Source organism: Setaria viridis, chromosome 9 (genome assembly GCF_005286985.2).
Source record: "Setaria viridis chromosome 9, Setaria_viridis_v4.0, whole genome shotgun sequence".
In the NCBI taxonomy this organism is placed as follows: domain Eukaryota; kingdom Viridiplantae; phylum Streptophyta; class Magnoliopsida; order Poales; family Poaceae; genus Setaria; species Setaria viridis.
In genome coordinates this window covers 6,574,679-6,601,247 of record NC_048271.2, presented here as the reverse complement: position 1 = coordinate 6,601,247, position 26,569 = coordinate 6,574,679, and the positions used below count along the sequence as shown (strand labels likewise).

Sequence of the window (26,569 nt, the reverse complement as noted above, 5' to 3'; positions counted from 1 at the left end):
TCTGCTCCGCTTACTCCATCCACCACCATCTCAAGCAGACAAGCTAGATGTTTGACGCATCAGTCTGTTGGACATGCAACGGCACAGCAAATTTCATTGCATTTGGGTAACATATTTTGGTGCACTACAGCAGTACATGTACAACTCAGATTCTGACTGAAGTCTGGAAAAGAAGAGAGAGTACAACTGAGATATCTAGCTGGAGTCTGGAAAATAAGACAGAAGAACCTAGGCGGCCCAAAATTTGCAGGAAGAGTAGAGATCCAACACACTTTCTTTACAAATGGGTTCTACTGCTTCCTTATATCTCTAATCCTTTTCTTGAGAACAAGAAAAGAATATTTTCCTCATGTTCCTATTCGACCGGAGTTCATCCAGATAATAAAGAATTTGGAACCACCTTCGTACACGCACCTTAATAAATAAAATGGTCTATCATGTGAAAGATCACGTCAGCCCCGTCAGAGTTCATGAAATAGGTCTTGACCTGTAACTCAGAAAAGGAAACAATAGATCAGTGTTCACATGGGCCACTAATTTTTCTTTCTGCTTTTAACACAAAAAGAATGGAGATTGTTGACAATTGTATCCTGAGTTAGGAGTATGAATATAAAAAAGGTGACATGAGGAATGAGAAAAATAGCACATACCTGAATTGTGCTATGGGCAAAAAACCTCTGTCTACTTTTCTTGAAGCTAACATCAACCCTTTCCCATGGAAGTCTATTAAGACCTTTGAGAATAACTTCTGAAAAAGAAGATGAATTTGGTTAAGAGAAAAAGAATCTCAATAACCATAAATACAAAGACAACCAATTTAGCAAACACAAAGGAAGAATAATTTCAGTCCCAGTGCAAACATATTTTTTTAAAATTGCATTTCGAACATTTAGGGATCCCTAAAATAATTATGAAGATAAGTGAAAAAGATTTCATTTAGTTTATCATTTATTTATCAAACATGTCCTTTGGCAAAAAACACCGATGATGTTATCATAGTAGCATCACTTAATTCCTATTCTAATTCTTAAAGAATAAACTATTGCAGATGAATATACAATTTCTTCATTCTAAAATGTGAGAAACCTTTGTACCATACCTTCCATTTCACTTGTACTTTTTGCCTGATAAATCATGGCATCCGAAAATTCAACTTCCTGAACCTTCGGTTCCTCCACATAAACAATATGCGGATATCTACCATCGTTTATAAAACTTTGGCGCTGATGCAAAGGATTTTTCAGACATAGGAAACATGTTTAAAACCCCAAATGAGCTTATGGTGAATATATTACCTCAGGAAGCTCATGCTGACGGCGAATTGAAGATGTCCTCCAGCCAACAATAACTAATTAGTTAGTCAAGGACATACTTTTTGTAGTTCATAGTTAGCAAATATATAAACCAAAAAAGTTTGCATGTTCTGAAAATTAGGAGCATTTATACAACAAGGATACAATCACTGCAGACATTGGAGTAGACAACACGACGCTTGAAAGAGCGTAGAGCTGACCTGCAGCATAAGCAAAATATTAAACATGTTGCAACATCAGGACTAACATTCCCTTTTGTGAAACAAGTAGAATTATTTTCATTGCATACATGAAATGGAGACCACCATAGTCAGTAACCATCTGTAGAAGGAGCGGTGGTTTCTCATCTTCTATATCTTTCAGGAAAAGATGTTTTCCGCTTTTCCCAGCAATCCAAGACAAACTATATGCCATCTTTTCCAATTTGTTGGAACCACGTAGAAGTGGTATCTGCTAGAGCAAATCAACAACCGAGTCAGTGAAATATGTGCATCATTCATGCCAAAGCCATGAGACCCAGTAGTGCTGTACTCTCTGGCCCATCACCAAATACGGGCCACCTTAGATTTTCTTTTTCTTTTTTGAAGCTACAAGCCTACAACATAAAAATGATATTATCTTTACTAGTATATTATTACCAAAAACCACAGTTAAAAGTTTGCATCTGGTACTATACAAATTCAAAGAAAGACTTACATTAGGTGACAAAGGGAGGAAAAGATAAGAGTAGTATGAATATGAGGAAATAAGCACGTACATTTAGTACAACAGAGCAATCATATGTGATTCTAGCTAGCAGTCATAACTCATAAGAGCAAACTTCAGACAACGAGAGCATCTTATTTTGTAGCACCTACATGCACAAATTTATTATAAAGAAAATTATTGATTACCTTTCTTTATAAAACTCAGTTTATAGCTAGTCACCAGTTATAAAGGTACTAATAATATGTCCTATAAAAGCAACAGGGATTATCACACATCTACACAACAATAAGTAGGATCCTGAGAAAGTAATTCAATATCAAATTCCAAGATTAACAGTGGTAAAAGCCTTTTAACGTAACTTGTTTGTGTGATCTTGTACCAAGGTGTGGTGTTGCAAAAGTGATGAAGTTAATAGGCTCCAAACCAGCAATTTTGCCTCCAGAACTATGCTGGTTACTAGGATTGCCAACGGCATTCTTATCACATTCTTCATGAGAATCTTTTTGTGTATCTCTCTCATATAATAATGCAATAGCATATCTTGCGATTAGTCCACCCAATGAATGTGCAACAAACGAAATCTTGCGAAGCTCTGGTCTATTCTCAACAACAGAGGTCACCTATATCACACATAAAAGCAACAGTAAATTCAAAGGACATTGGAGGAAAACAATAGGTTCTGATGATGATATTGGAAAACATTGTTAATAATGAAAGAAAAGGGCAGAAAACATCCATCAATCTAGATTATAGAACATTTATTTTCTATTAGCCACATAACGTGATATTCTTTCAATGCCAGTTCATCGATACTTACCTCCTCTGCCAATCTTCTTCCCATCACATCAACTCCATCAAAGGTTCGAGCAGATGAATTGCACCCACTGCCTGAGCTACCCAGTAAAAATTCCGACTTAGCAGAGTGAAGCAGTATGAATGAACAGAAGGGTGCTGGTTTGGATGTTAAACCAACTTCTGGGATCAAGTAGAGAACTGTTTGCGTGCTGTTTAACTTACAGTGAACAACCACATCTTCAGGGTGTTTCTTGATGAAGTGTTTCGCTGCAAACCGCCAGTTTTCTGCACTGCATAGTTGAAAGGGCACATGTTGGTAAAAGGTGTAAATGGGTGTCACCTAACAATGATGTGTTAAAATCGTCGAAGTTAACTAGTCCAGTTGGAACCATCATAAGGTGAAGTGGAGATTTTGTCCCATAAATAGATGCCTTCACCATTGCGAATTTGCATTGTATCCCTACTGTTTGTGGACATTACATATGGATGCTGTGAACCTCACCAGTCACCACTCACAAGTACTCTGGCAGGCTGTTTGGGTGCTCCGAGGGGCATGTGCCAACATGACAGTTACAGGCCTCATATCGCCATTCAATGACGACATATGCAATGTTTTTAAGGCCTGTTTGGATCCGGCGTCCCAAACTTTAGGACATGTCACATCGGATGTTTAGATACTAATTAGAAGTATTAAATATAATCTAATACAAAACTAATTGCACAAATGGAGTCTAATTCGCGAGACGAATCTATTAAGCCTAATTAGTCCATGATTTGACAATGTGGTGCTACAATAACCATTTGCTAATGATGGATTAATTAGGTTTAATAGATTCGTCTCGCGAATTAGTATAGGGGTTCTGCAGTTAGTTTTATAATTAGCTCATGTTTAGTCCTAATTAGCATCCGAACATCCGATGTGACTCTCCTAAAGTTTAGTACCTTGTATCCAAACACCCCCTTAATCAATCAAGGAAACCTATTCCCATTTTTTGGGAAATAAATGTTGTATATGTACTGTAGTCTTTCAGGTACAGTTTTAGATGTATAGCTGCAATGTTCATGTTACTGAACAGTGAAACAGTGATTCCTCGTGTCCTCATGGATAGACCAGCTGCCAACAAATTCACAGTGCAACAATTACGGAAATAAATCACAGCTGAATTCATCAACTACTTGTAGATGCACATGTTCACTACCCCTATGACTTAAGGTTTGACTATATCATAGCTGAGTTTCAGAACGTGAGTGTAAAAAAGAAGGATGATCCGCACAAGAATTGCTTCAGTGCCAACAGTAAGGGAACTAGTGACTGCTACACCATTTACTACATTTAGGAGGACATCAGTCACCAGTACATTAAATAAAGCTTGGCAAATTCAGTCGAACAAGCATCTAAAACCAACTCTCCTGACACCTTCCATGGCATAGTTGGCCCTTCGTGCTGCTAATAGCCTTCCCTCAGAACACTATCCTAAAATCTTTAATTTTGGCTGAGAACTCAAAGCTACCAACCCGGTTCGCGCGAATCGCTTGATGGATACAGCTCCCGATAGTAGCGAGGATAAGCAGAAGAATAAAATAAAGAAAGAAAGCGTGAAAAAGAAGTCGGGGTGTAGAAAGATCACCTCCCGACGATCCCATTGACCGTGACGACCAGATGCGAGGGCGTCGGCCTGGTGCCCCCCTCGTCGGCGCCGGCGGCCGACGTGCCCTCGTCCTCGCCCGCGGCGGAGACCGTGAAGCACCCCGGCCGCGGGAGGCACGCCGCCCACGGCCGCCCCCGCCTCCTCCTCCTCCTCCTCTGCCTCTTCTCGTCCCCGCCCTCCCCGCCGCTCTCCATTTTTTTCACTCCCTCTGACTCGGCCGGCGGGCGTTCGGGGCTCTGATTCTTTTTTATGGGCGCGCGGTTGGATTCTGGAAGCCGACCAGAGTGCGCCAGACCAAGACTGGAGCAGGTCTTTCTGTTCAGCTCCGCGCGATGCGCGACCGCGGCCGCGAGGTGGTTGGTTGCCGAGGCGTGGCGCGAGGAGAATTCAACCGACCCTTCTGCTCTGCTGCTCGTGTGCAGCCCTGGCTGCCACGGAGGATTTGTGCCTGTTCTTCTAGTGGCCACTTGACCGCTCGGACGCTTTCCCTTTCGGGGTGCTCCCCTTTTCCTCCGCAGTGCGGCACGGATCTGGACGTATTTTTCCATATGCTCTGGTGTTTTGTGCTGTAGGCATGTGGTAAACGTCTTTTGTTACGTAGGGAAACTTGGAAAGATCTGTAGGTTAGGCCCTAGGCGCACCGGAAACTGACCCATGGGACCCATCCGTTTGCTTGCTTTCCACGCTTGCTGCATTTTCACGCACGGCACGGCACGGCCCTTCCATAACCGGATAAAGTTACTATCCAAATAACCCGTCACCAGAGAGTAATTCCAAGTCCGGGCATCAAGGCGTTCGCGTGGTTCTTTTCAATCATCTGGAATAATTGGCCGGTATCACCATCACTAGCAGGATCAATCTGTCGACCGGGTCGGTTGGTAAGCTACCTTGACCGCGACAGTCCGGGACCAAGGATTACAGGTACAGCAGGGTCAGAAACGCAGAACCACGACACCAAGCTAGAGTCAGAAACTCAGAATCGCCGTTCCAAAATCTAGAAGGCCGTGTGTTCCAGAACAGAGCGCGACGTTGAAATCAGCCTGACTGCCTGTGATTAGGCTGGTAAATCCCTTTAATTTTCTCCCTTTTGTCCTCTAGAAGCGGGCGGCAATTTCGACCCCTTGCACTTGCAACAAACCTGACGAACGCATCCACGTAATGATGTAGATCTTTCTGAAAGGAAATTCTCAGAGTAAGAGACATGCGTATTTGAAGGAGACACTACGCCATTCTACATGTGAACAGGAACCAAAACTAATAATCTTAAAATGGGGGTCATGATCAGAGACGCCTGCCTGACTCTGTAACCGCTGACCAAGTTTAGCGGTTGGTGACCTTGACGGCAACAGGATCGCTGCAGTAGGGGCAGTTCCCGAACAGGACATCGAAGGACCTGCCAACACGAGCAAAGGCAGAGGACTGATGAGAAAAAAAAACAACCAGATGATCCAGCACAACAAAGCAAAGCATCACTCGTTGGGGTTCATTCGCACGTACTGTCTGGTCGTGGTGATGGAGCGCAGCCAATCTCTCAGGCAGACCGAATGGAATGCCCGGCTGCAGCTGGGGTTCTCGCACGTGTAGTTGGTCGCGCACCCGCTGTGTGCCCCAAGCTCGTCATCTGGAGGGGCCAAGGAGCAAGAATTATGATCAGTATTCAGGGACGATGGTACATGCACACGGGGTTGCGTCCGAGTAAATCCACTCACCGACTGGCAGATGCTTGGCGTAGCATATCCCGCAATCAGCTTTCTCGTCCTCTTTGACGTTATTGACTGAAGGTGGTGCAGGCAGTGCAAAGTCCAAGACGCATGCTAAATTTTCATGAAATTTCTTCTTTGTATCCCTGATAGTGTAAAAGTATCAGTAAGTATTTATCACAGTAGGGAAATTCCAATTCCTTTTCCAAGTTTAGTGGTATAACATGCAACAGAGTACAAATTTGGCACATATTACCTTTGCAAACTCAGTAAAACCAATTAAATTAAACAAAAACAATAATACATGGGAGAAGATGCTGGTGCAAAAATGTTTATGTTTGGCACATGTTGCCTTTGCAAGTTCAGTTAAAAAATTTGAATGCAACAAAATAAAATGGCACATCCGTATCATAAGAGAGTGCATGGTGACTTGGTGAGATGCAGGAAACATGCGTACATACCATCTTCTGCGATTTTTTCTCCAATTCATTATGAGCCGGTCAAGTTTTTCATCTGCACCCAAGAAGCGACACCTGAAAAAAAAAATGGTGATGTATGATCAACCATGGTGGACTTAATAGTCTCTTGAAAACTGGCCTTACTCTGGTAAGGAACTGGGCTTGCGTGGATCAACATGTAGTAAAATATAGCAATCATCACCTGGTGATATCAGGCAACATATGGGGTAATTTAAGCAAAGATAAATAAGAGTAAAGCAATTGTTACTTCCAGACTAACAACGAAAATACCTAAAGCTAAACGGCGATGGGACATAGCATACGCCGACTTTGTTGGATCAACAACCCAAAGGACCTTATCAATCTCATCCATTATAGACCAAAACTCCTGTAATATCTTCAGGTGCTGGTTGTGTCAACCAAATAAGACAGCACAGCATCACAGTTTAAAAGGTGGTACCAGTGAATAGGATGCCCATATGAATTCAGCGATAAGAAAACAAGTTCACCTACCTCTTGGAACTGGCAAATAACATCTTTCAGTCTTGAGCTTTTTGACCACTGTATTTTTGGCAGGTAAGGTACTTCCTATAAATGAGACAAGTTAAATCATATGGCATGCACTACCATTCTGAAATTCCTGCACTGCAGAATATAAAACACATTTTTAATCCATGGAAATATAGGTTAGAGACTAACCGCAGTTATTGAAGGGGGACTTGCAGGATAGCCCATGGGCAGTGTGATCTCAAGTAAATGAACCCGTCCCTGCTCATCCCTGGCAGATACACCATAGGCCATAATTTCAGATAATAGAAACTAAACGAGTTTTCAAATAAACGTTGCCACACATGCAATTATTGTTCCTATGCAGTATTACAATGTTCAGGCAGTTATCTGAAATAGCCTTTTTAGAACAACTATCAACTGACAAACTTCAGCATGTAATTCATGCACTGCCCTCAGTTCAACAGCGATACTTTTCTCTCCAAACAATCGGTGCAGTAAATAAATAAATAGAAATCACAGCCTAATGCCGATCGGCAGCAAAAGAGTGGGAATCCTCCTTACACGACGCGGAAGGTGAGACATGACACCCCATCTTCCCCTGCGGCGCTCACCACCCGCTCCCACCCGATCTCCTCGATCTGCACGCGGAACGCCCAAAGCAAAGAAATAAAAAAGAACGCGATGTCACCAATCCGCACATGGGAATAGAGAAACGCGAAAAACGATCCCCTTGTGGCTTCTGTCGGCGCGGGCATTTCGTCGAGCGGTTGGCGTACCTGCGCGAACACGGAGCTGTAGAACGCGGCCGGCCGCCGCGCCGCCTGCGCATTCTGCCGAGCATCCGTGTAAGCCTCCTCGCCCGCCGGCGCTTGCGACCTCGCTGGCGCGCTAGAGAGCGTGGCCGGCAGCTCCATTCCTCGAACCGCCGCCAGCGCCAAGGAAGGACGGCGCGCTCGTTTCCACTGCGAATCAGCAAAAGGGCAAAACTGGCGGCGGACACATGGAAGTCGCGGTCCACGCGACCACGCCACGCCGGCACCGGCCCAGATACCGAACCAACCGACACGGCCCAGTTTTTTCTCAAAATAGGCTCAACGGCTGAACCAAATGGCCTGCGGTCGACGAGCGAGCCCAGCACGCGCACGGTCGTACATGAACGGCCCAGTCCATCAGATAGGACACTACCACCTCCGCGAAACCCAAGCCGAGCGGCAAGGCACGCCGCTCGCCGCCCTTGCGAGGGAGGGGCGACGGTTCGTGATTCTCTCCACCGCGACGGAGCTATGGAGGGAGGCGACGCTCCCCGTCCTTGCCCACCGGCCTGCGGCACCGCCCGCAATCGCATAACTAGTAAGTACGGCCGCTTGTGCTAAATCCAACCCCCTTTCCTTTCCTCGATGCGTAGATTCTGGATTTCTGGTGGTGATGAGTTGCTGTCTTGCTGATCTAATTGAATTGCATGACGCGTGAGATTGAATTGCATGGCGCGTGTAGAATCGTAGAGTTTTCAATCCTCCCGCGGGAATTGGGGATGTACCTGTCTATGAAAAATCAATCGCACGATGATGATATAGTTTGGATCAAACGACAAAATCGTTGCAGATTCAAACCAAGTGTGATCCATGGTGTCATGGCTGTATAGTTTAGTTCATCTCGAGAGAACTGCAGATAGTCTAGGTAAAATGCCATTCTATGCTCTACAGGTGAAAAAACAAGTGTAAAAAACAAACCATCACATACTAGAACTAGAATATCTTACAAATAAAATGCGTATGCAGAAATGATGGAACCGGTGCAGTATTATCACATTAGATAGAAACTAGCTAGATCACACAAATTATTATTCAAACATGTAGCAATCAGTGATCCATCTGTCAGGTCACACGCATACAACCATACAAAAGCAAAAGCACACCACCACACTGTGGAGCAGCACCTAAAGCAAAGTTCATGCACGTAAGCATAGGCATAGATTGAGTAGCAATGGCAACAAAATAATTTAGCATGGCCTCCTTAAAGCTCATGCATGCGGCACACACGACATTAGATAGCTAGCCAAGTCTTCGGTACTTCAGACACTTGGAACCATTAGTGTTTAGCTAGGTTGTGGTAAAATGGAAGCGATGATGGCGCTAGCCGAGCCGGTACAGCCCGCCATCATTGATGAAGTGTCCATCCATATAGAAGGCGCCGGTTGTGTGGTACCCGTCCATCATCAGGTGGTGCATCTCCTCAGATGGCTTCCAGTGCCGCTTCCGCTGGTTGATGAACCAATTGTTGATCTGCTTCAGGTCAAGCCCAGTCGACTCCGCCAGTGCCACCTTCTGAGTCTCCTGTTGAGCACGTGAGGAGTTAATTCGCATCCTCAAAAAATATGGACCGGATAGTTCAATACATCTGTTGTAAATGTGACAGGAGAACATAAAGGCCATGTCATGCATAAAACATCTGATTAAATGAAGATGTATAAAAAAAGTAGAGTGTAAGTCCCTAGAATTAATGTTTGTTTCACCTAGAACCATGAACTTGAAAAAAGAATAACATTTGGATCCTCTCATTTGTACAAGTAGTGAATATATGCATACCTCAGGGCACTCCAATTTGCTGTAAAGATAGGAAGTTCCCATGTGAAATTGATGGCAACTCTTTTTATGTTTATATCCGCGTGAAGATTTCATATTTCTTCAATTTCGTTGCTTAGCATTAATGCCATTAAATAATGTCGTGAAAGTATCAGAATAACTTAAATCAGGTGAATAATACCTTTAATCAACAGTCAATCAGACTTCAGCATATTTTGACTCACATATAAATGCTAATATGCAAATTAGCGAATAGATTGGATTTGCTAAATGTGTTTGTGTATGATTCCCTATTAACTATCCTGTGACATGGCAACCAGTCTAGTGCTCACATTGGATTTCATTGGCCATAAAAACTGCATGCGTACTGTAGCTTCTGAGTCATGCTCATGCATTGTCCTGAGACTTAAAATGGAAGCATAAAAAGAAGACATACTGAGGGGTAAGGCCATTTGTAGTGCAAATCCCACCAGCTAAGGAGCTGCTGGCGAGCCTCCTTAGGGAGCTTCCCTTTCTTTTTCTTCTTTGACAGTTCTTGCTTGAGCGAACTCAGATAGCCGCTATACTTCTTCAGGAGATGGTGCTTGAGCTCTTGGTCCACACCATGTGCATCAACTTCAGGGATCTCTGTCTCTCCTCCACTACCTTCTTGATCCTCCTCAGAAGAGCCTTCAAGCATAACACATGGAACTGTTAGCTATGATGAAAGAAGTGATCAAGCATAGTCAGATTAGTTGAAAACATCTATCTCGCGCAAATACTGAGTTTATCTACTCACAAAAATACATCTTCCATACAAGCAAGATAATGAACACTATTTTCTGTATGCCGTAGTTAAACAAAACCAGAGAACACAAATATGACTATGAATGTGAAGTGTGATGCCATACGATAAAGTAGCACTCCAATCTGCATCTATAAATAAAACATCATCCAACTCCCACACGAGTTCAGCCTAGGGAATTTGCAAGCTTCATTGGTACTGTACACCGGTCGATTTATCACCCTCAGCATATCCATTGGAGTGCATAAAATTTGCACACAGGTGCATTTTCACCGTTTTAGTTTATGAACTAGTGCGTTCAAAACAAGACTAAAAAATGGTGATGTTTCTCCGGATAATAATTTGTTTGTCATACTTTGATCATTTTTATACTGTGCATAAAAGAGTTATATTTCAATCATGTATGCACATGTTGTCTTACCTGAAGTCCACAAATGCATACATCTACTTTTTTTTTTGCATATGCATATTTATGTACACAAATGTTTTACCAATTATCTACCGGCATCTTCATGACAATCTATCAGGAACGCAAATGTTTTGCCAATGAGTTTTATTCAGACATGTTATATCCTGATCTTATTTCCTGGACCAAGCAAAGGCATTTTGTTTTTACACAAAACAAGGCAGGAGCACTGCCCTTTATTAAGAAAAGAAAATAGAAATAAAAGGAAAAACCACATATTGAACAGACACCCATGAGAAGAGAAAACTTGTTAATGATTGTTCAATGCAAAATCAAGTTCACCTCCTTTCTGGCACACGAGTTAGTGGACGTCGAACCAGAGCTTTTGTTTTTGTTGTTGCAGCAACTACAGCTGCAATTCAGACTGTCTGGAACCATTCGTAATGACTAAAATTTTCAAATAAGATTATGGAGCATACTATGGAGCATCTCCGTAGTTACTAATAAGTGGATTAGCCAAGTTATTGTGTGACATTAATTTCTATTGTAGAATACAGCTGACTTTTTAGTGGATCAGATGATGGTTACCCTAGTGCAATATGGTATATAACTATATATGTACCTTGTGCTAGTCAGTTTTATAGTTACTTTCAAAGCCCGTTTGTCTTTTGTGGATGCTTCTGTGCCAGACTATTTAGCCTAGAAAGTTGAGAAAGTTGCTGATATCACCAAAATTTGACTATCCTCCTAAGCTGCAATAGCAGGTTTCTATTTGTTCCACAAATCCAACTGATGAGCATATATACATTTGGATAAAGGAAACAAACATTTTGTACTTGTATCCTGCCAAAAGTAAAAAAAATATTATTTCATTTTCCAAAATAGATTTTGACCATGGGATACTAGTTATTTTTTCAGTGTGATGAGGTCGCAACTGGAATAGTATATAACCATCAAGGTTTAAGGATCGATCAAAAAAGATCTGCCAAATGTGTGCAGTTGTCTTGGAAACAAAGAAAGAAAGAACTTTTTGTTTATTAAAACATCAACAGCCATTAAAACTTTGATGGGCTTTTTGGAATGAGAAAAACAAAAAAGAAACCATTGTGTTTTTTATAGTGTTGCATCAATCTGAAAACCTACTGGAAGTAGAAATGTGCACAGAAACACCACTACTAAAGCAAGTTTTGATGCAAGAGAGGGACAAATAGAAATGTGCACAGACACTCTAGTGGAGAAGTTATGGTGCAAGAGCAGATAAAGAAGCGGAAGACTTTCATGTACAATAACCTAAGGAATGCTCGTGCCATAGAAATCCTCAGGAGCCATTCCATACTCACGGCAAATGTTTTACAAGACAATTTTCTGTACGATTTCATTTGACACAGCTAAATCCCTTTCCTGATGCCTATTGTTTTAAAGCAAATGCTCTATATATTTTTTTGAAAAATAGTGTGTACATTAATTAATTAATTGTTTGCAAATGATAATATAAAACGAATTAACTTTAAAGCAAGCGAAGAAAAAGAAGAATTGGGGATAAATAATTGCATGCATTATTGGGTGGGTTAGGGGATAAAAACTGCAGTGCTCAGGATGGTATACATGATTAAAAAAACACTTATCGCAATATCATGTGTGATACTGGGTATTCAGATAAATAAAATAAGAATCCATAAAAGGAGAAAACCAACAGCCGTCAGCCGATCGAATGCTGTATTTAAGAGTGAGCACACAGAATGGAACTAACACGCCCAGCAATCAAGAATACTACAATGAGAGGCAAATGGTCATCTCAAAGAAATTTCTAGTGATGACACAGATGGATGTGCCAGATTGTAAATTCACACTTCTTTTTCTCCAGTCGCATTGTCTTTTCCACTGGCGTTCCAGTGCAAAATCAATCAGCTCTTTTTTATCCTTTTGTTTCCATGTTGTTTGCTCCCAGTATCTTTTTTGGTCTTACCTCGAGACAAAGGGGGACTCGTGATATCTGTGTCCCTTTGCTTTTGCATGACCTTGAAAGAATGCATGCAACCAAGAATCTTGGAGTACATATGCAACATCAGTCAGAAATGGCAGCGGTGTTTTGGGATTAATTCAATATGTTGTTTGAGACCTCCATTAACTGACAGAAATGACCTATTTTGCTTAGTCATAAAAGAAAACACAAGAGGTCGGTCTGCCAAGAAGAAGAAGGTCCAAGAACAGTTGAAGCTGTGAAGAAATATGAGTTGACAGCTGAAAAATACAGACGCAGCTGAACTTGGACTCGCCTCGGAAAGCATCCAATGTCCTTTGACCACCATTATTTATGAGAGAGAATGCACGGTAAGACATCTGTCACAAAATACAGGGACACATCTAGGTAGTAGAGACCATAGACGCATATAATAATGGAGATCACACATCCATTGCTGGAGAGATCTCACATCAAATAATGGATGCTCTGCATGCACTTGCCTAACTGTTTCTATGGTTCTCGAGGCACACAGACCATTTTGTCCACTGCACCGGTCAGAACACAAAAAACTGGGCCACATAATGCTACTCCATTCACTCATCTGCCTGCCTATGCATGAACATTCATTTTTCTTTGCCGTGTTTTTGCCCTGATGAGCTTCTTACCTAGGAGTACATGTATCATGTGCTCCAACAATGAAGTGATTGTGTGTTGTTGTGGTACAAGCAGGGTTCCAGTGCCGAAGTGAAAACTCTGGACCTGCAAAACTGTGGTAGTACGAGTAGTTACTATAGCCTCGTGATAGGTCATTAGAAAGGCTCTGGCATGCATGGATCGTCTCGATCCACCTGGTGTGGGCATTTTAAAATTAGCAGAGGCTAAGAAGCAGACGGGCAGATCTGTGTCCGCCTGTGTTGGGGATGCATCATGCACACCAAGCACATCTGGAAGACCACACCACACAACAAGAGATTCTAGGACAACAGGTAGCTACATTTCTTGAGGGGGAGAGAGATGACAAGAATGTTGCGTTCTGGGCTTCTGGCTGCGAGCTTGCGTGACAGATGGGGGAGGACTCCCATCTCTCTCTCTCTCTCTCTCTCTCTCTCTCTCTCTCTCTCTCTCTCTCCCTCTCCCTCTCCCTCTCCCTCTCCCTCTCCCTCTCCCTCTCCCTCTCTCATAGCAATACTACGTGCGTGTACTTGTTTCACTGACATACGGCAGTGAGACTCCTCGGCCATGGACTGTTGCTTGCACGATGCACAGTACGGTGCCCCTTCCCCAAACCCTAGAACAAGGAAAGGGGCTCCGTAATTCCCTCAGGGTTCCCATCATGGGAAAAGATGGGTGCCTGAACCAGGAACTACTCGCAGTCACATGCACATATTCCTTTGGGAATGGAATCAATGGAGGACGAACAAGGCATCCACGCCAACGGCCAAAAGAGTAAAAACTCGGATCAGATGAAGCCAGGGCGATTTCATCGTAATCGCAGTGCAGGATCATACAGGGGAGAAGGGAGGGATGGGCCGGATGGAATATGTGAAAAGAATCAGAGCTCCTATCTGTGCTAGATTGAGCTGCACTGCTGCACATGTGTGAGGACTATTCCTTTCCAGCAGAAGCAAAGATCGATGGAAGCCAGATGGAAGAATCTCACAGATGCATGGCCAGGAAAAGCAACCAGGGAGAAGAATCTTTCGGAAACCCCTGGTTAGGAATACTGCCGCATTAAAACATCAAGCACGGACATGCTATTCATGTGCAGCTAGCCATACTTATACATGCATGCGTAAGCGTAACACAAGATGCTCTTGAAAAGGCATCGATCTAGATGCCAAATCGCCAGTAAATCACAACATTTTTCATTTTTTTTAATATCCAAAACAACAACATATGCGCGACCAAGACCAAAAGAGCATTTCGGGGGGAAAAAACAAGAGAGTAGGCGAGAAGATGAACAAGAGGGAGGAGCAGGAGCAGGCGACCGATCCAAGAAATCATCCGAGAAGACCAAGAGCCATGGCGAGAAGTTTTCTATACCAGAGGAAAGGATATTGCGCAGCGATCTGCCGGAGATGGAGAGCGAGTTGAGCTGCGACTCCACCCTCCGCATGAACTCCATCGCCTCCTGCAGCGGCCTCGTCAGCTCCTCCCTGAACTTCACCAGCATCTCATGGTATGCCTCCTGCACATAATAAAAAACCGAGTTGAAAGCGAGGACGTAGGCCAACGTGAGTGAGTAAAAAATTGAGAACACACAGACAACCGCGTTCTTTCTCGATCTGAAGAGAAATTGTTGGTTACTAGCTGTTGTGTATAGCTCACCATGAACTGATCCAGCTCCGGCTCTGTGGCGGCACCGAGCCCGCCGAGCGCCGTGCGCTGCCGGGCTTCCAGCTCCTGTGCCATCGCCGTCAGCCTCGCCGACACCTCCGGCGGCGCCCCAACCTACAAACACCCACGGCCAAAAGTTCTGAACGCTAGATGCACATGTCAACATGAGCTGAGTAGCATGCATAAACTATAGCCCGCTATGCAAAAGCAAGCAGAAAAGTGTGCATGCGCCAGCTTGACATCAGATGTAGCAGAAACTTCTCGAGCAGAACCGGAAGCAGCAGCAGCAAGCTCTACTGTTAAGACTGCTACTTGCCTTCTGGCACTCGAGGTAGGCGGCGAGGAGCGAGTAGTAGTGAGGGTGGGAGATGATCTTGGCCTTGATGGCATCGACGTCGCCGGCGTAGGGCGACGACGACGAGGGCTCCTTCGCCTTGACGCACGCGTCGAGGAGGCCGCCGCCGTTGGCGAGCTGCAGCACCGGGTTGCCACCGGCGCCGCCGCTGTTCCCGGTGGCAGCAGTGTTCAGGGTGAGCGGCAGGCCTGCGCTCGGCGGCGTCTGCGGCGGCGGCGCGACGACGGCGCTGAGGGAGGATCCCCACGGGTGGTGGTGGTGGAGGTGGTGCTGGACGTGGCCGTGGCCGCCGCTTGCGCCGACTCCGAAGTGGTGGGTGATCTCCTCCATGGGAGTGGGCGGATCTCCAGTGAAGTAATGGCGCAGCGATCGAGCTCTCCGCCCACTGTCTCCGCGAGCTCCTGCGCAAAAGGGGTGGCCTGGAGATGAGATGAAGTTCTTGGGGCGAGGGAAAGAGGAAAAGGGTTTGGGGGAGACTAGAGGGAAAGGAGGGTGCCTGGAGGTATGTCTTCTCTCTCTATGCTATGATTAGAGAGGAGGGAGGGACCGAGGAGGGAGAGAGATACAGGAGGCAAAAGGCTGGAAGCCAACGCACCTGCCTTTGGAGAGAGACAGTGCAGTGGTGTAGAGTGGTGTTTGTGGGGGGCTTCTTTTTCAGGTCAAATCAAAGGCTTGGAGTGGCTTTCTAGGGAATTTCTAGCTTGTGTGGACGGAGACGAAGCTGGATGCGTCTCTTTGTTTTTTCATTCGAAAAACCACGGGGTTTATTTGGGCTAAACTGGTGTCGAGCAACAGAACCCTAGATGTTAGATGCATGATACAAAATGACTTATGTAAACATTTAGATATAAACCCTTGAATTATTTGAGATAGGTACATCCAACTCTTGGAATTCTTAGAGCCAAAGCTCTACCAAGACCCGTGATAAGCTTGTGAAATTAAGAATGGAATCATACTTCCAAACGCATGACCATGAAGAAAATTATTGCCATAAAATTTGTGAAAATTCTTACAAACTTGCTAAATGCTAGGTTAAGCGAGATTTGCATTTGCCAACAGTTCTTGTTAAAAAAAATGCTATTGTATCGAACACCTCCCACAATAACATAGAGAGAGCATTTTAACAACACAAAATGCAAAGACTTAATTGATGATAAAATAATGGTTTCATCCGCTGCCAACCATGCTCAAAAGCCGTTCCTTGCAATTAGATTTTCCAACCATTTGTACGAGGCTCTTCATTAAGAAAATTGTTCATTTTTTCAACTCGTTTAAAATAATGCTTTCTCCACAAGCATGCAAATCCTTATAACTCTTTGCTTTGCACTTTTGTACCTCCTACCTAATTGAAGTTTGGCAACGAAGTGTCTCATGCGCCATCTACGACAAGGTGCTTTGAATCCCCGTCTCCGACTCTCCATAGCATTCAATATACCAATGAGCCTATCCCATATGATTGAAACTTCTCGTGCATCCCAATTACATCTACACTAACTAGGCGCATGAGCAAGAAAAACCTAGTGGCAGAAGTTGGCCCTCGCTACCTGTGCAATAGTAGTCAGCATGCCATCTTTGTATTTGTCAATCAAGAATGTACATCAACAGAGATGATCGGCCTACAATTGCCTAAAGGCCTCTAGGCACATAGTCGGTGCCAAGTTACCTGAAAATCAACCAAAACCCGCAACCAATCTAAAGCAAAATCAAGGGTAAGTGGAGAAGGATATCTTATCTTGGCTCAAATCCGGCCAAATCCATGGATTTGAGAAGGGATGGGTGGAGGATGAGGCCCCGTCTGGAAAATCGTAGGAAAATTGAAGGATTCAGTTCCGGAGGAAAGGAATGGCGTGCACGCGTTTGGAATGAAGGAATCGGGAAGAACCGTTCCGGAGGAAAGGCTCCCACGCCTGTACTTTTGGAGGAAACAAAAAATGAGCTCAGACCTCAGGGAAAGCTTTCCTGCAGCTCTCGTGCGCTAAACGAACTGACCTGTCGTTCTTCATCGCCGCAGTGCTGCAGTAATCAGCAGTAGGGAAAACAAGAGACAAAAATGAAATGGGAGGAAAAGGAAATAGAAAACAAAAGCAAGAAATGCAGAAGAGGAGGTCCTGTGCGGCTGCGCTCGCCGCCGAGTGCCGTCAGCCCACAGCTGGCTGAGCCATCAACTCCCTGCGATGAGAAACGATGAGAGCAGGATTGCATGTGTAGGTCTCTGGCTCCGACGTTACCGGTGGATGAGGACGAAAGGAGAGGCCGAGAGGATAAGCAAGGTGAGTAAAAAAAATACATTTAAAGGTCCCGCATGTAAGCGGGTGGCTGAGTCTATGGTCACCATGTGAGCGGGTCATTCTAAAGATAAAAATAGCATGCGATTGTATATATTTATTAATTAATCCATACCTAAATGTAAATGATATTTTTCATAGATTTCTGCATTCCAAACAAACTTCTATTCATTTCCTGTGTTTTTTATTCCTCTGTTTTAGTCATTCATCTTTGCCTCGTTCCTATGATTCCTACTATACCCATATGAGGAGGGGAATTGTTACGGGAATTGTTACGTGAGGGTTTACCCTACTATACCCATACCCATATCCATTCATGTCCAACTGCTTCGAGCGTGAACTCTATGAGGATAGCATTCTCACAAACCGTAGTCCTAATGTTCCTGTCACATCGATAGATACTAATCAGGAGTTTTAATAAAGACTAATTACAAAACCAATTGCACATATGAAGATTAATTTGTAGACGAATCTATTAAGTCTAATTGGTCCATAATTTTGACAATGTGATGCTACAGTCTAATCATAGATTAATTAGGCTTAATAGATTCATCTTGCGAATTAGCCTCCATCTGTGTAATTAGTTTTATAATTAACTCATGTTTAGTCCTTATAATTAGGCTTCGAAAATTTGATGTGATATGGATTAGATCTTAGCTCGGGGTCGAAACAGGCCCTATTTGGATGACTACCGCGAACACGCCGCGCCTGAGCTCTGGCCGTGGCCGCTGTAGGTGTGGCGGACGATCTGTCCGCCGCAGTTTCGGCGAGCTGCGGCGCGGAAAATAAATTGGACTCCTTTGGCGAGATGTGGCGGTGCCGTAACTCAGGTAATCAGCCAAAACGCTGGCCTGAATAGCGGGGCACAAGGTGTGGCGAGCTGTGGCGCCCAGCGGCTACAAACCAAAGAGAGTAAAAAAACAAGATCTGCCTATGTTCCTACTTCCGCGCCTATGGTACTAAATGCCACGTTAGTATTTCAAATGCCATTGTGTTATCTCATCCGTCGAGCTTCATGTTTACAGTTTAGATATGATCGGAAGAGTCTAATATTATAAAATTAGTTAAAAAATCAAATTATGAAGAAAAAACTCCATCTGTTCAAATGCCGAAGGTCCGGTAGGTGTGAAGGTGTAGCTCCCCCCTAAGTCCTTCCCCTTAGAGCGTCATTACCCTGCCTACATCCCCTTGAGCTCTCAAGCAGGTGTTTCGAGGTGACCTCAGAGGATCCCACCCGCTCGGCAGGAGGTATGGGAGTGGAGTTTGGTATTTCGCACCCGAAAACCCGGGGGCAGGCCGCAGTGGAGCCCCGGAGGCGGAGGGGACAGAATATAGCGTCGGAGGGAGGCAGGCCGGAAAGCTGCATCCGCCCAGTGGAGGTGGAGTGGGTCTGCCATTAATCTCGTCTCCAAGCTCGAGCTGGTGACCAGGCATCGTCGTAGGAGGCAGGCAGCTACCAAGCTAGGGTAGGCTAGGGTTGCTCGAGAGGTGTTGCGGTGGTAGAGGCCGGTGCAGCCAGCCACAGCCAGCCCTGCGCTCCGACGCGCGAGCACATACAGGGCAGGGGCAGGCGCACGCATGTGCCTGGGTTCCCAGCGACCCTCGTGGTCTCGCGGAATTGGGCCCGGGCGCCATGCTTGTACCAGTGAGCTACTGTTTAGTGGTAGTTTCTATAATCATGCTCTCTCTCTCTCCCAGACCCAGACCGTGTCTCCTCTCTCTCTCTACTCTATCTCATGAGTCATGCCTTTCGACAGGTTAGTGCAGCTGCGCACCGTCTGTTGCCTTTTAGATTGATGTGGCTAAAACGAACACAGTACACAAAGGTTGAGACTCGAGAGTGAACGTAAAGATAAAACCATCGGGGCCGGTCTAATTTGTGGCTAACTTTGTCACGATTTGCCTTCAAGTAAATTGTATTGTCTTAAAAAAAGTACGGCTCCTAAAATTTAAGTCACGTGTGTAATAAAGTGAGCAACAAAATGTAAGGCAGCACTCCCTCCGTTCAAAAAGAATACTATTCGACTACGAATTGAATATGGACTTGTCGTAGCTAGGATTGCCTTCTTTTCTGGATTTAGAAAGTATTTAGCTAAGAAACTATGGCAAGATGTAATTGTAGCAATAAACCAAATAAATAGAGCAAAATATTATGTCACCTATGACCTACGTCATAGCAATATTTGGCAACAAACCTTATGCCCTTAATTCGAAAGGATGGCAAGATATCATGCCGTTAACTTTAGAGTTCCTTTATCATTATAACAGAATAATACAAGTTGTTTCTTAAACTTGCTAGGTTGTGTCAAATTAGAGGCTACAAGTTTTAAAGGTATTCCTCGTGTAGCTATTTGTACCAAGAGTACGGCTCGTAGTTGTTACTGAGTATAGATTTGTTTGTGCAATTCTAAGGAATTTTTAGAGTAGGCCATTTCTAGATTTGTTTATGTCCTTGGAGCTACAACTATATGGACCCTTGATCACATGTTTTGAATTCAATGATTATATTTAAAACATATTTTTTGCAAGGATTAAATACAATTTTTTAATCTTATAAGACTTGAAGTCTTGCGTGAGAGTCGTAGGAGAGCTATGCCCGACTTGAAGACCTGTTTTTTCAAAATTTGATCATCGTCTAACTTTTGTGTTTTTTAAATATGCCATACTAGTCTTTGTTTACTTGATATGCTGGGCACTATTGCAGGGTCCCCAACACGGTAACACATGTCTTTACCATTACTACTTGTATTGATGCTTAAAACATTACTCGGTTCAGTGTGCTGTTGTATGCAGTGGAACCTTCAACTCTGAAATAATAGTTTCACGCTATGACCTACAGTATACAGTATCGTGCTACCTTGCAAGCATCTGTCACTGACAGTCAGTCAGGTTTAGATACCATGATGAACATACAGTACCGCTAGGCACTCGTCCAAACAAATACTACGGCTCGTATACTGTACCAAACTACCAATATACCAGCGCTACTCTTGTGTACAAGCATGCTGGGCTGAAAGCCTACAGGGAGTGGTGACCTGCTTGAACAGAGCGTGGGTCTGACAGGGACTGACTGTGCCTGGCTAGTTGCTGCTGGTTTGTTGTACTATCGTCTCGGGAAGCCAAGGAGGGTGACTGCCCCTGGTTTAAAATAACCCGGAGATCGATCATTCCCCATGCAGGGCAGGGCAGGGGCACGCCATGGTCAACAGACGCATCCTTCCATAGTGGAAAAAAAGGTTCCTCCACACTCTACTGCTCTACTGCTTCTGCTCGTTCACAAGCTTCCTGTCGAGGGCCTCTTTTGACTTGCAGTTACAGGCAGCTCCCCCACGCCATGCGCCGCAGCAGCAAGATCCACAAGGATCCGCAGTAGCTGTAACCTGACGACGCCGCCTAGTATGTCGACATGGACGTGTACATTTTGATGTGTGAAAGGAGAGGTGAAGGAAAAATTCTTTTTGATCGATCAAGTGGAAGGGAGGTTTTAGGAAATAAAAAAATACCGTAGATTTTCCACCTGGATCCAGAGAACAATTCATGACTTGAATTATCTGCTGATTATAAGTCCAGCAAAAAAAATTTGCCAACTGAAAAACAGGACCATTTTTTATAAAGAAAAAAAAACAGGACCAATTTACTTATTGTTTACACCACACTAGCAGTGAAGTCAGTGAAACCGCAGAATCTACAGCATCCATGCGTGTTGAATACAGTATATACAATATTTTTCATGCATGGCATCGGGCTGCTAGCTGGTCCTGTTACCTTGAACTTTTTCACGAGTTACCAGCCAATGATCAGCCAGGAGCTTGTTTCTTTAGTAGAAAAGCGCCAGTACTGTCTTTGTACGTACGTACCTGGCCGGACTGACGTTACGTGATGCTCTCAACGGCATGGGCCCGCAACTAAACACACAACCTTCTTAATCTTACCAGTTTTGACTTGTGACGGCCAAGGTAAAAGCACAAGAATTAAGTTACACCACTTAATCAGACAGTGTGTTGATCATGTAATAAACTGCCAGAAACAAGCTGTACGATGAAACAATATTCTAAATTAATGGGGCTAGCTAGCTTGGCGCTGGTGTTGCATGCACTTATTTACGTGCAACGACAAGGGCCGGGCCAGCCAATGGGAGCACGACAAGGTGGCCCACTGGCGCGACCTGGTGATCCGATGACGGGCTCGTATGCACCATATCAAGGCAGCACTGGTCGACGTCGAACAGCACAATTAGCGGACCAAAGCATGCTTGATGCTCACTCCAGCACCATTATCCATCCACACGGGCCCAATGCAATTTCGGCGTGCAAACGCAAGTAGAGGGGTTAATCACACGTCCTCTCACGAACGCATCGTCAGCATCGGTGACAGAGATGTGCGTGATTATGTGTATAATTATCATTTGATGCATGCATGCATGCGATGGTGATGGGCTGCTGGTAGGGTGCATCGGGTCGGATAATTTGTCCTAGTTTAGGTGCTGACCTTGCCCACGTGTCTACATCCTAGTAATCATGAAGATTTAGGCCCGGTAACTTGTAGGGAAATAGCTAATGAATCCCCCATGCATCCAGCTAGAAGGTTGTGTTTTCTTCCAACGAAAATCTTGTGATTTAGCCCTTGCTTGTACCACTATTAGTCAGTGGCGAATCTAGGATTTTAGGTCAAGGTATGCATCCAAAAAAATGATACACAATTCGGTAAATCCATTTACCAATTCGGTAATAAGGTTTAAATTCATGGATAAAGTAGAAACCATATCCATTAAATACAATATAAATAGTTTCAAAGCCAAACTGATAATTGAAATATATGCATAGAGTACCAGAGACTTACAACGTTACTATAATGACGTTTTTATTCGACGCTTCCGAAGGGACATAAATGTCTCAATTATATCATCTTCATCAACTTCAAAGAAAATATCTCGCTCAATAAAAGTGACTAGACAATCATCCAAAAGACTATCTCCCATCTTATTTCGTAACTTTGTTTTCACTAAAACCATTGCAGAAAACACCCTTTCAACACTTGCTGTTGCCACAGGTAGAAGCAATACCAATTTAAGAAGCTCATAGACCATATCATACACTTTATGCCTCTTTGTTTGGACAAGCTTAAATGAGAGGTCAACAATATTGTCTAGACCTTTGAATCTATCATCCTTCCTGATGTCATCAATATAATTATCTAGCTGCAATTCAAGTCTGAGCAAATTATTATTTGAGAAGTCCTTTGGGTAGAACTTAGCTAGTCTGCGTAGCTTCTGTGCATCAAAAGACTCAAATGAATTAGAAGGATTGAAGGCTGCCATACAAGACATCAACTCCATGTTAATCTCATCAAACCGATTATCAAGTTCTTGACTTATTTGATCAATGACGCCAATATATACTTCTCTTCTAAAGTGGTCATCATTGGTTTGCTTTCGAGCACGAGATTTCCTTGCTGATTTTCCATAAGGAACATAATCACCATCCATAGCAGGAACATCAACACCATGTTTATCACAAAATGAGGTGACCCTCTCAAGAAAATTATCCCAGCCATTTGACCTCAATTCTTGCATTCTTGTCTTTGCCACATTAACAAGTGATACTGCATTAAGAATGTCTTGCTCCCTTCTTTGCAAACACTCAGATAACTCATTTGTGTATCCAAGAATAATATACATTAAGTGTGCAAAGAAAACAAACTCAAAGGTCTCAAATGCTCCCGTCACAAAATGTATTTTGGTCCAATCATCCTTATATGTCGAATCATCCCCAAGATCAACCAGTACATCGTGGATTGATTCATACATAGTAATGATGCTGCATATGGTTTTGTAATGAGATCCCCATCGAGTATCTCCAGGTCTAGGCAAACCCATCTCTTGATGTAATCCAGTTCCAGATTCAATTTCACCACAGTCAAGTGCTTTCTTGACATTCTCAAGCCTTGCATTTCTAAGCATGTCATGGCGCTTACAAGAAACTCCAACAATATTCAACAAGATAGATACTTGATCAAAAAAGAAGCTACAATCAGTATTTCCTTTAGCAACAGCAACAAGAACCAATTGGAGTTGATGAGCAAAACAATGAATATAATAAGCAGAAGGTGATTCTTGCATGATCAATGTTTTCAACCCTTTAATATCTCCTTTCATGTTGCTAGCCCCATCATATCCTTGACCACGGATTTGAGTCAAACTCAAGCCATGACTTAAAAGTAAAGCTTCAATTGCATTCTTCAGTGATAAAGAGGTAGTATAATCTACATGAACAACTCCAATAAAATGCTCACATGGCCTTCCCAATTTATCAACATAACGCAAGCAAAGAGCTAGTTGTTCTTTATGTGATATATCACTAGACTCATCAGCTAAAATTGCATAAGGCTCATCACCAAGTTCTTCAATTATTTTCTTTCTAGTTTCTAGGGCACAGCAGTGAATAATTTGCTTTTGTATGTCTGGGCTAGTTAAGGTACAGTTACCTGGAGCATTCTCCAAAACATACTTATTCACTTCTTCACTATTTCCGGCAAGAAATTTCAAAAGTTCAATGAAGTTCCCTCTGTTGCTAGATTCTTTACTTTCATCATGTCCACGAAACGCCAACCCTTGATGCAAAAGAAACTTGATACACCTAAGTGAATAAGTCAACCTTTTCTTATAAAGTCGAAGATCCTCATCACTCCACTTCTGAATATTATAATCAATTGCTACCTTGGGATTTGTAAAGCCAATATATCTCTCTTGAGCTGCGATATGTGACTTGGAACCCAAATGTTTGAGAAGTGCCTTCTCTCCTATATTCCAATTATTCCAGCCATCAACAGTAAATGCCTCTGACCCTGTGCCCTTCTTGAACAAGTAGCATATAAAGCAAAATACAACATCCTTTTTAATACTATATTCAATCCATTCATGATTGTACATCCAACAATAATTGAATTGACGATTTATTCCTGAAATCTTTGTTTTCGAAAAATCATGTGCAAAAGGCTTGAATGGACCTTTAGTAATATATGCTCTTCGAATTGCATCTTGATCATTAGTAGGATAACTAAGAATGGGACGTCTTTCACCTGGATCTTGTGGAAGGCGATTGATGTCATAAATTGGTGGCACAGAAGACGGCTGCGGTGGGGGCGGTGGTGGTGGCGCTAGGATATGAGTTTCAATTTCCTCAACTACTCTCTCACGAGTTTGCTCTTCCACCACAGGTACAACCGGATCAAAAGAACGATTAGAAGTAGCAGCAGCTGCTGCTGCCTTCCTCTTTGCTTCATGCTTCTGAAAAAGAGATGCAATGTTCCCGTCTCTCTTCATAACTGTTTAAATATTACAAAGAACACAACACCAAACAATTAAATAAATTGTGCTTGTACACGATTGAACTGACACAAGTGATTATGGATCACTCACATGATACGAGTCCAGAACAAAAGATCAATCTAGATCGACTTTTCTGTAGGGTAAAATCCTCCACCTTGTTGCGTGCTAGATGAATCTATAATTTAGGGCTAAGCAATTAGTAATTAAATCATACACGAATAAAGATGTTTTTATAAAAGCCAAAGAACGTAGAACAAATAATTCACCAGATGCCAGTGTTTCTCGAGATCTTGAACGATTATTGGCCTGCGCCCTGCTGCTGGATGCCTGGACTGGCCGCTGGCTCGCTGCTGCCTGCTTCCGGCTGGCAATCGACTAAGTAGTATTGCCGTCGTGTGATGGCGTCTCCGTCTCGTCTCTCCGTCTCAGTAGTCGGCGGTCTGCAGATTCCGGGTAGGGCACGCTGTACGCCGCGCCGCAAGCCGCACGAAGAGACAAAGCCGAACTGCCGTGTGCTGGAGACCTAGAGTCCGTTGCGTGAGGAGGTCGCAATCCGTGTGGGCCGCGTGGGCCTGACGGTGGAATCGCAAGTCTGCACGAGTCGGCCTCCTCTGCTGTCCTGCAACCTGCTCTCTCGCTTCCATTTTCTTTTTTCTTTATATAAAATATGTATGTATAGTAATTACCTTGGTGGAAAAACAAGGTATGCTGCAGCATATGCAGCATACCCTGTAGCTCCGCCCCTGCTATTAGTTCTTTGACTAACCGTAGAGAAAGAATTTATATTTCTATTATGTGATTGTCACTATGAAAAAGAGGCACCTCTCCTATCTACAAGCTAGTTATACTTTTGCGTGGTATATATCACTACTCTAGAAAAACGTTGTACTAACGGCTAGAACAGATTTGTGCTGGCGGTAACCTTGAGCCAGCACAAATGCCGTTTGTGGCAGGCGAGTGCTCGCCTGCCAGCACAGACCGCTTTCTGCTAGCGGGCGACATTAGCCACCCGCCAGCACAGATGCTTTCTGTGCTGGCGGTGTGGTTACATCATCCGCCAGCACAGCTAATTTCTATGCTGGCGGGTGCTTATGCCGCCTATCTGGAATATGTTACCACTCAATATATTATTTCCTGTGAATTATTTATTATTTTTATTTCCCGTCAGTTTTTAGCCGTCAAATTGAAATATGTATCTCCAACTACATAACAACAAATTTGAATAATAAATAATTCACATTATTAAAAACTGCATCATACATAATATATAATTCACATATTAAAAATCCAACATTTGGAATAGAGTTGTTCATTGCCATGCTAATATTAAAACTACTACGCCCATCTACAAAGATTTGTGCACTCGTCCGCCATCAACACGCCATGTTTATCAAAGA

At 43.5% G+C, this 26,569-nt stretch overlaps 4 protein-coding genes across 6 annotated transcripts; all 4 read right to left on the bottom strand.

Annotated features, from left to right (window-relative positions):
- Positions 1 to 67: 67 nt before the first annotated feature.
- LOC117835180 (uncharacterized) lies at positions 68 to 5,174 on the bottom strand. Its single transcript, XM_034714563.2, has 10 exons — positions 4,445 to 5,174; positions 3,039 to 3,106; positions 2,839 to 2,909; positions 2,381 to 2,641; positions 1,603 to 1,763; positions 1,458 to 1,513; positions 1,296 to 1,348; positions 1,100 to 1,223; positions 651 to 748; positions 68 to 487 (listed from the first exon to the last, which is right to left on the bottom strand). The coding sequence occupies exons 1-10, from the start codon at positions 5,011 to 5,013 to the stop codon at positions 416 to 418; spliced, it is 1,533 nt and encodes a 510-aa protein (XP_034570454.2). The 5' UTR covers positions 5,014 to 5,174; the 3' UTR covers positions 68 to 415.
- Positions 5,175 to 5,247: 73 nt separating this feature from the next.
- On the bottom strand, positions 5,248 to 8,286 carry LOC140221263 (uncharacterized). Its single transcript, XM_072290605.1, has 11 exons — positions 7,910 to 8,286; positions 7,695 to 7,771; positions 7,323 to 7,401; positions 7,137 to 7,211; positions 6,915 to 7,029; positions 6,768 to 6,825; positions 6,627 to 6,698; positions 6,175 to 6,311; positions 5,963 to 6,086; positions 5,761 to 5,858; positions 5,248 to 5,638 (listed from the first exon to the last, which is right to left on the bottom strand). The coding sequence occupies exons 1-10, from the start codon at positions 8,045 to 8,047 to the stop codon at positions 5,786 to 5,788; spliced, it is 948 nt and encodes a 315-aa protein (XP_072146706.1). The 5' UTR covers positions 8,048 to 8,286; the 3' UTR covers positions 5,248 to 5,638; positions 5,761 to 5,785.
- A 655-nt stretch (positions 8,287 to 8,941) lies between these two features.
- Positions 8,942 to 17,793, bottom strand: LOC117839570 (homeotic protein knotted-1). 3 transcript variants are annotated; one of them, XM_034719932.2, is made up of 7 exons: positions 17,504 to 17,793; positions 17,105 to 17,355; positions 15,522 to 15,961; positions 15,197 to 15,319; positions 14,912 to 15,056; positions 10,152 to 10,384; positions 8,942 to 9,466 (listed from the first exon to the last, which is right to left on the bottom strand). In XM_034719932.2, the coding sequence occupies exons 3-7, from the start codon at positions 15,888 to 15,890 to the stop codon at positions 9,266 to 9,268; spliced, it is 1,071 nt and encodes a 356-aa protein (XP_034575823.1). In that variant the 5' UTR covers positions 15,891 to 15,961; positions 17,105 to 17,355; positions 17,504 to 17,793; the 3' UTR covers positions 8,942 to 9,265. The 3 variants fall into 3 exon arrangements, with proteins under 3 accessions (XP_034575823.1, XP_034575825.1, XP_034575824.1); XM_034719934.2 differs by lacking the exon at positions 17,105 to 17,355; XM_034719933.2 differs by lacking the exons at positions 17,105 to 17,355; positions 17,504 to 17,793 and adding an exon at positions 16,057 to 17,073.
- Positions 17,794 to 22,565: 4,772 nt separating this feature from the next.
- LOC117835179 (uncharacterized) lies at positions 22,566 to 25,363 on the bottom strand. Its single transcript, XM_072290914.1, has one exon. The coding sequence runs from the start codon at positions 25,164 to 25,166 to the stop codon at positions 22,692 to 22,694; it is 2,475 nt and encodes an 824-aa protein (XP_072147015.1). The 5' UTR covers positions 25,167 to 25,363; the 3' UTR covers positions 22,566 to 22,691.
- Positions 25,364 to 26,569: the final 1,206 nt, after the last annotated feature.

Coding starts and splice junctions, on each gene's coding strand:
- LOC117835180 (XM_034714563.2), bottom strand. CDS start 5,013: ATGGAAAAATACGTCCAGATCCGTGCCGCACTGCGGAGGAAAAGGGGA. Junction 2,642..2,838: donor GAAGAAGATTGGCAGAGGAG/GTAAGTATCGAT, acceptor TGTGTGATATAG/GTGACCTCTGTTGTTGAGAA. Junction 749..1,099: donor AAGTACAAGTGAAATGGAAG/GTATGGTACAAA, acceptor CTTCTTTTTCAG/AAGTTATTCTCAAAGGTCTT.
- LOC140221263 (XM_072290605.1), bottom strand. CDS start 8,047: ATGGAGCTGCCGGCCACGCTCTCTAGCGCGCCAGCGAGGTCGCAAGCG. Junction 6,826..6,914: donor CCATCGCCGTTTAGCTTTAG/GTATTTTCGTTG, acceptor TGATATCACCAG/GTGATGATTGCTATATTTTA. Junction 6,087..6,174: donor CGCCAAGCATCTGCCAGTCG/GTGAGTGGATTT, acceptor TGGCCCCTCCAG/ATGACGAGCTTGGGGCACAC.
- LOC117839570 (XM_034719932.2), bottom strand. CDS start 15,890: ATGGAGGAGATCACCCACCACTTCGGAGTCGGCGCAAGCGGCGGCCAC. Junction 15,320..15,521: donor CCTACCTCGAGTGCCAGAAG/GCAAGTAGCAGT, acceptor GGGTGTTTGTAG/GTTGGGGCGCCGCCGGAGGT. Junction 9,467..10,151: donor ACAAATGGCCTTACCCCTCA/GTATGTCTTCTT, acceptor CGTGCTCAACAG/GAGACTCAGAAGGTGGCACT.
- LOC117835179 (XM_072290914.1), bottom strand. CDS start 25,166: ATGAAGAGAGACGGGAACATTGCATCTCTTTTTCAGAAGCATGAAGCA.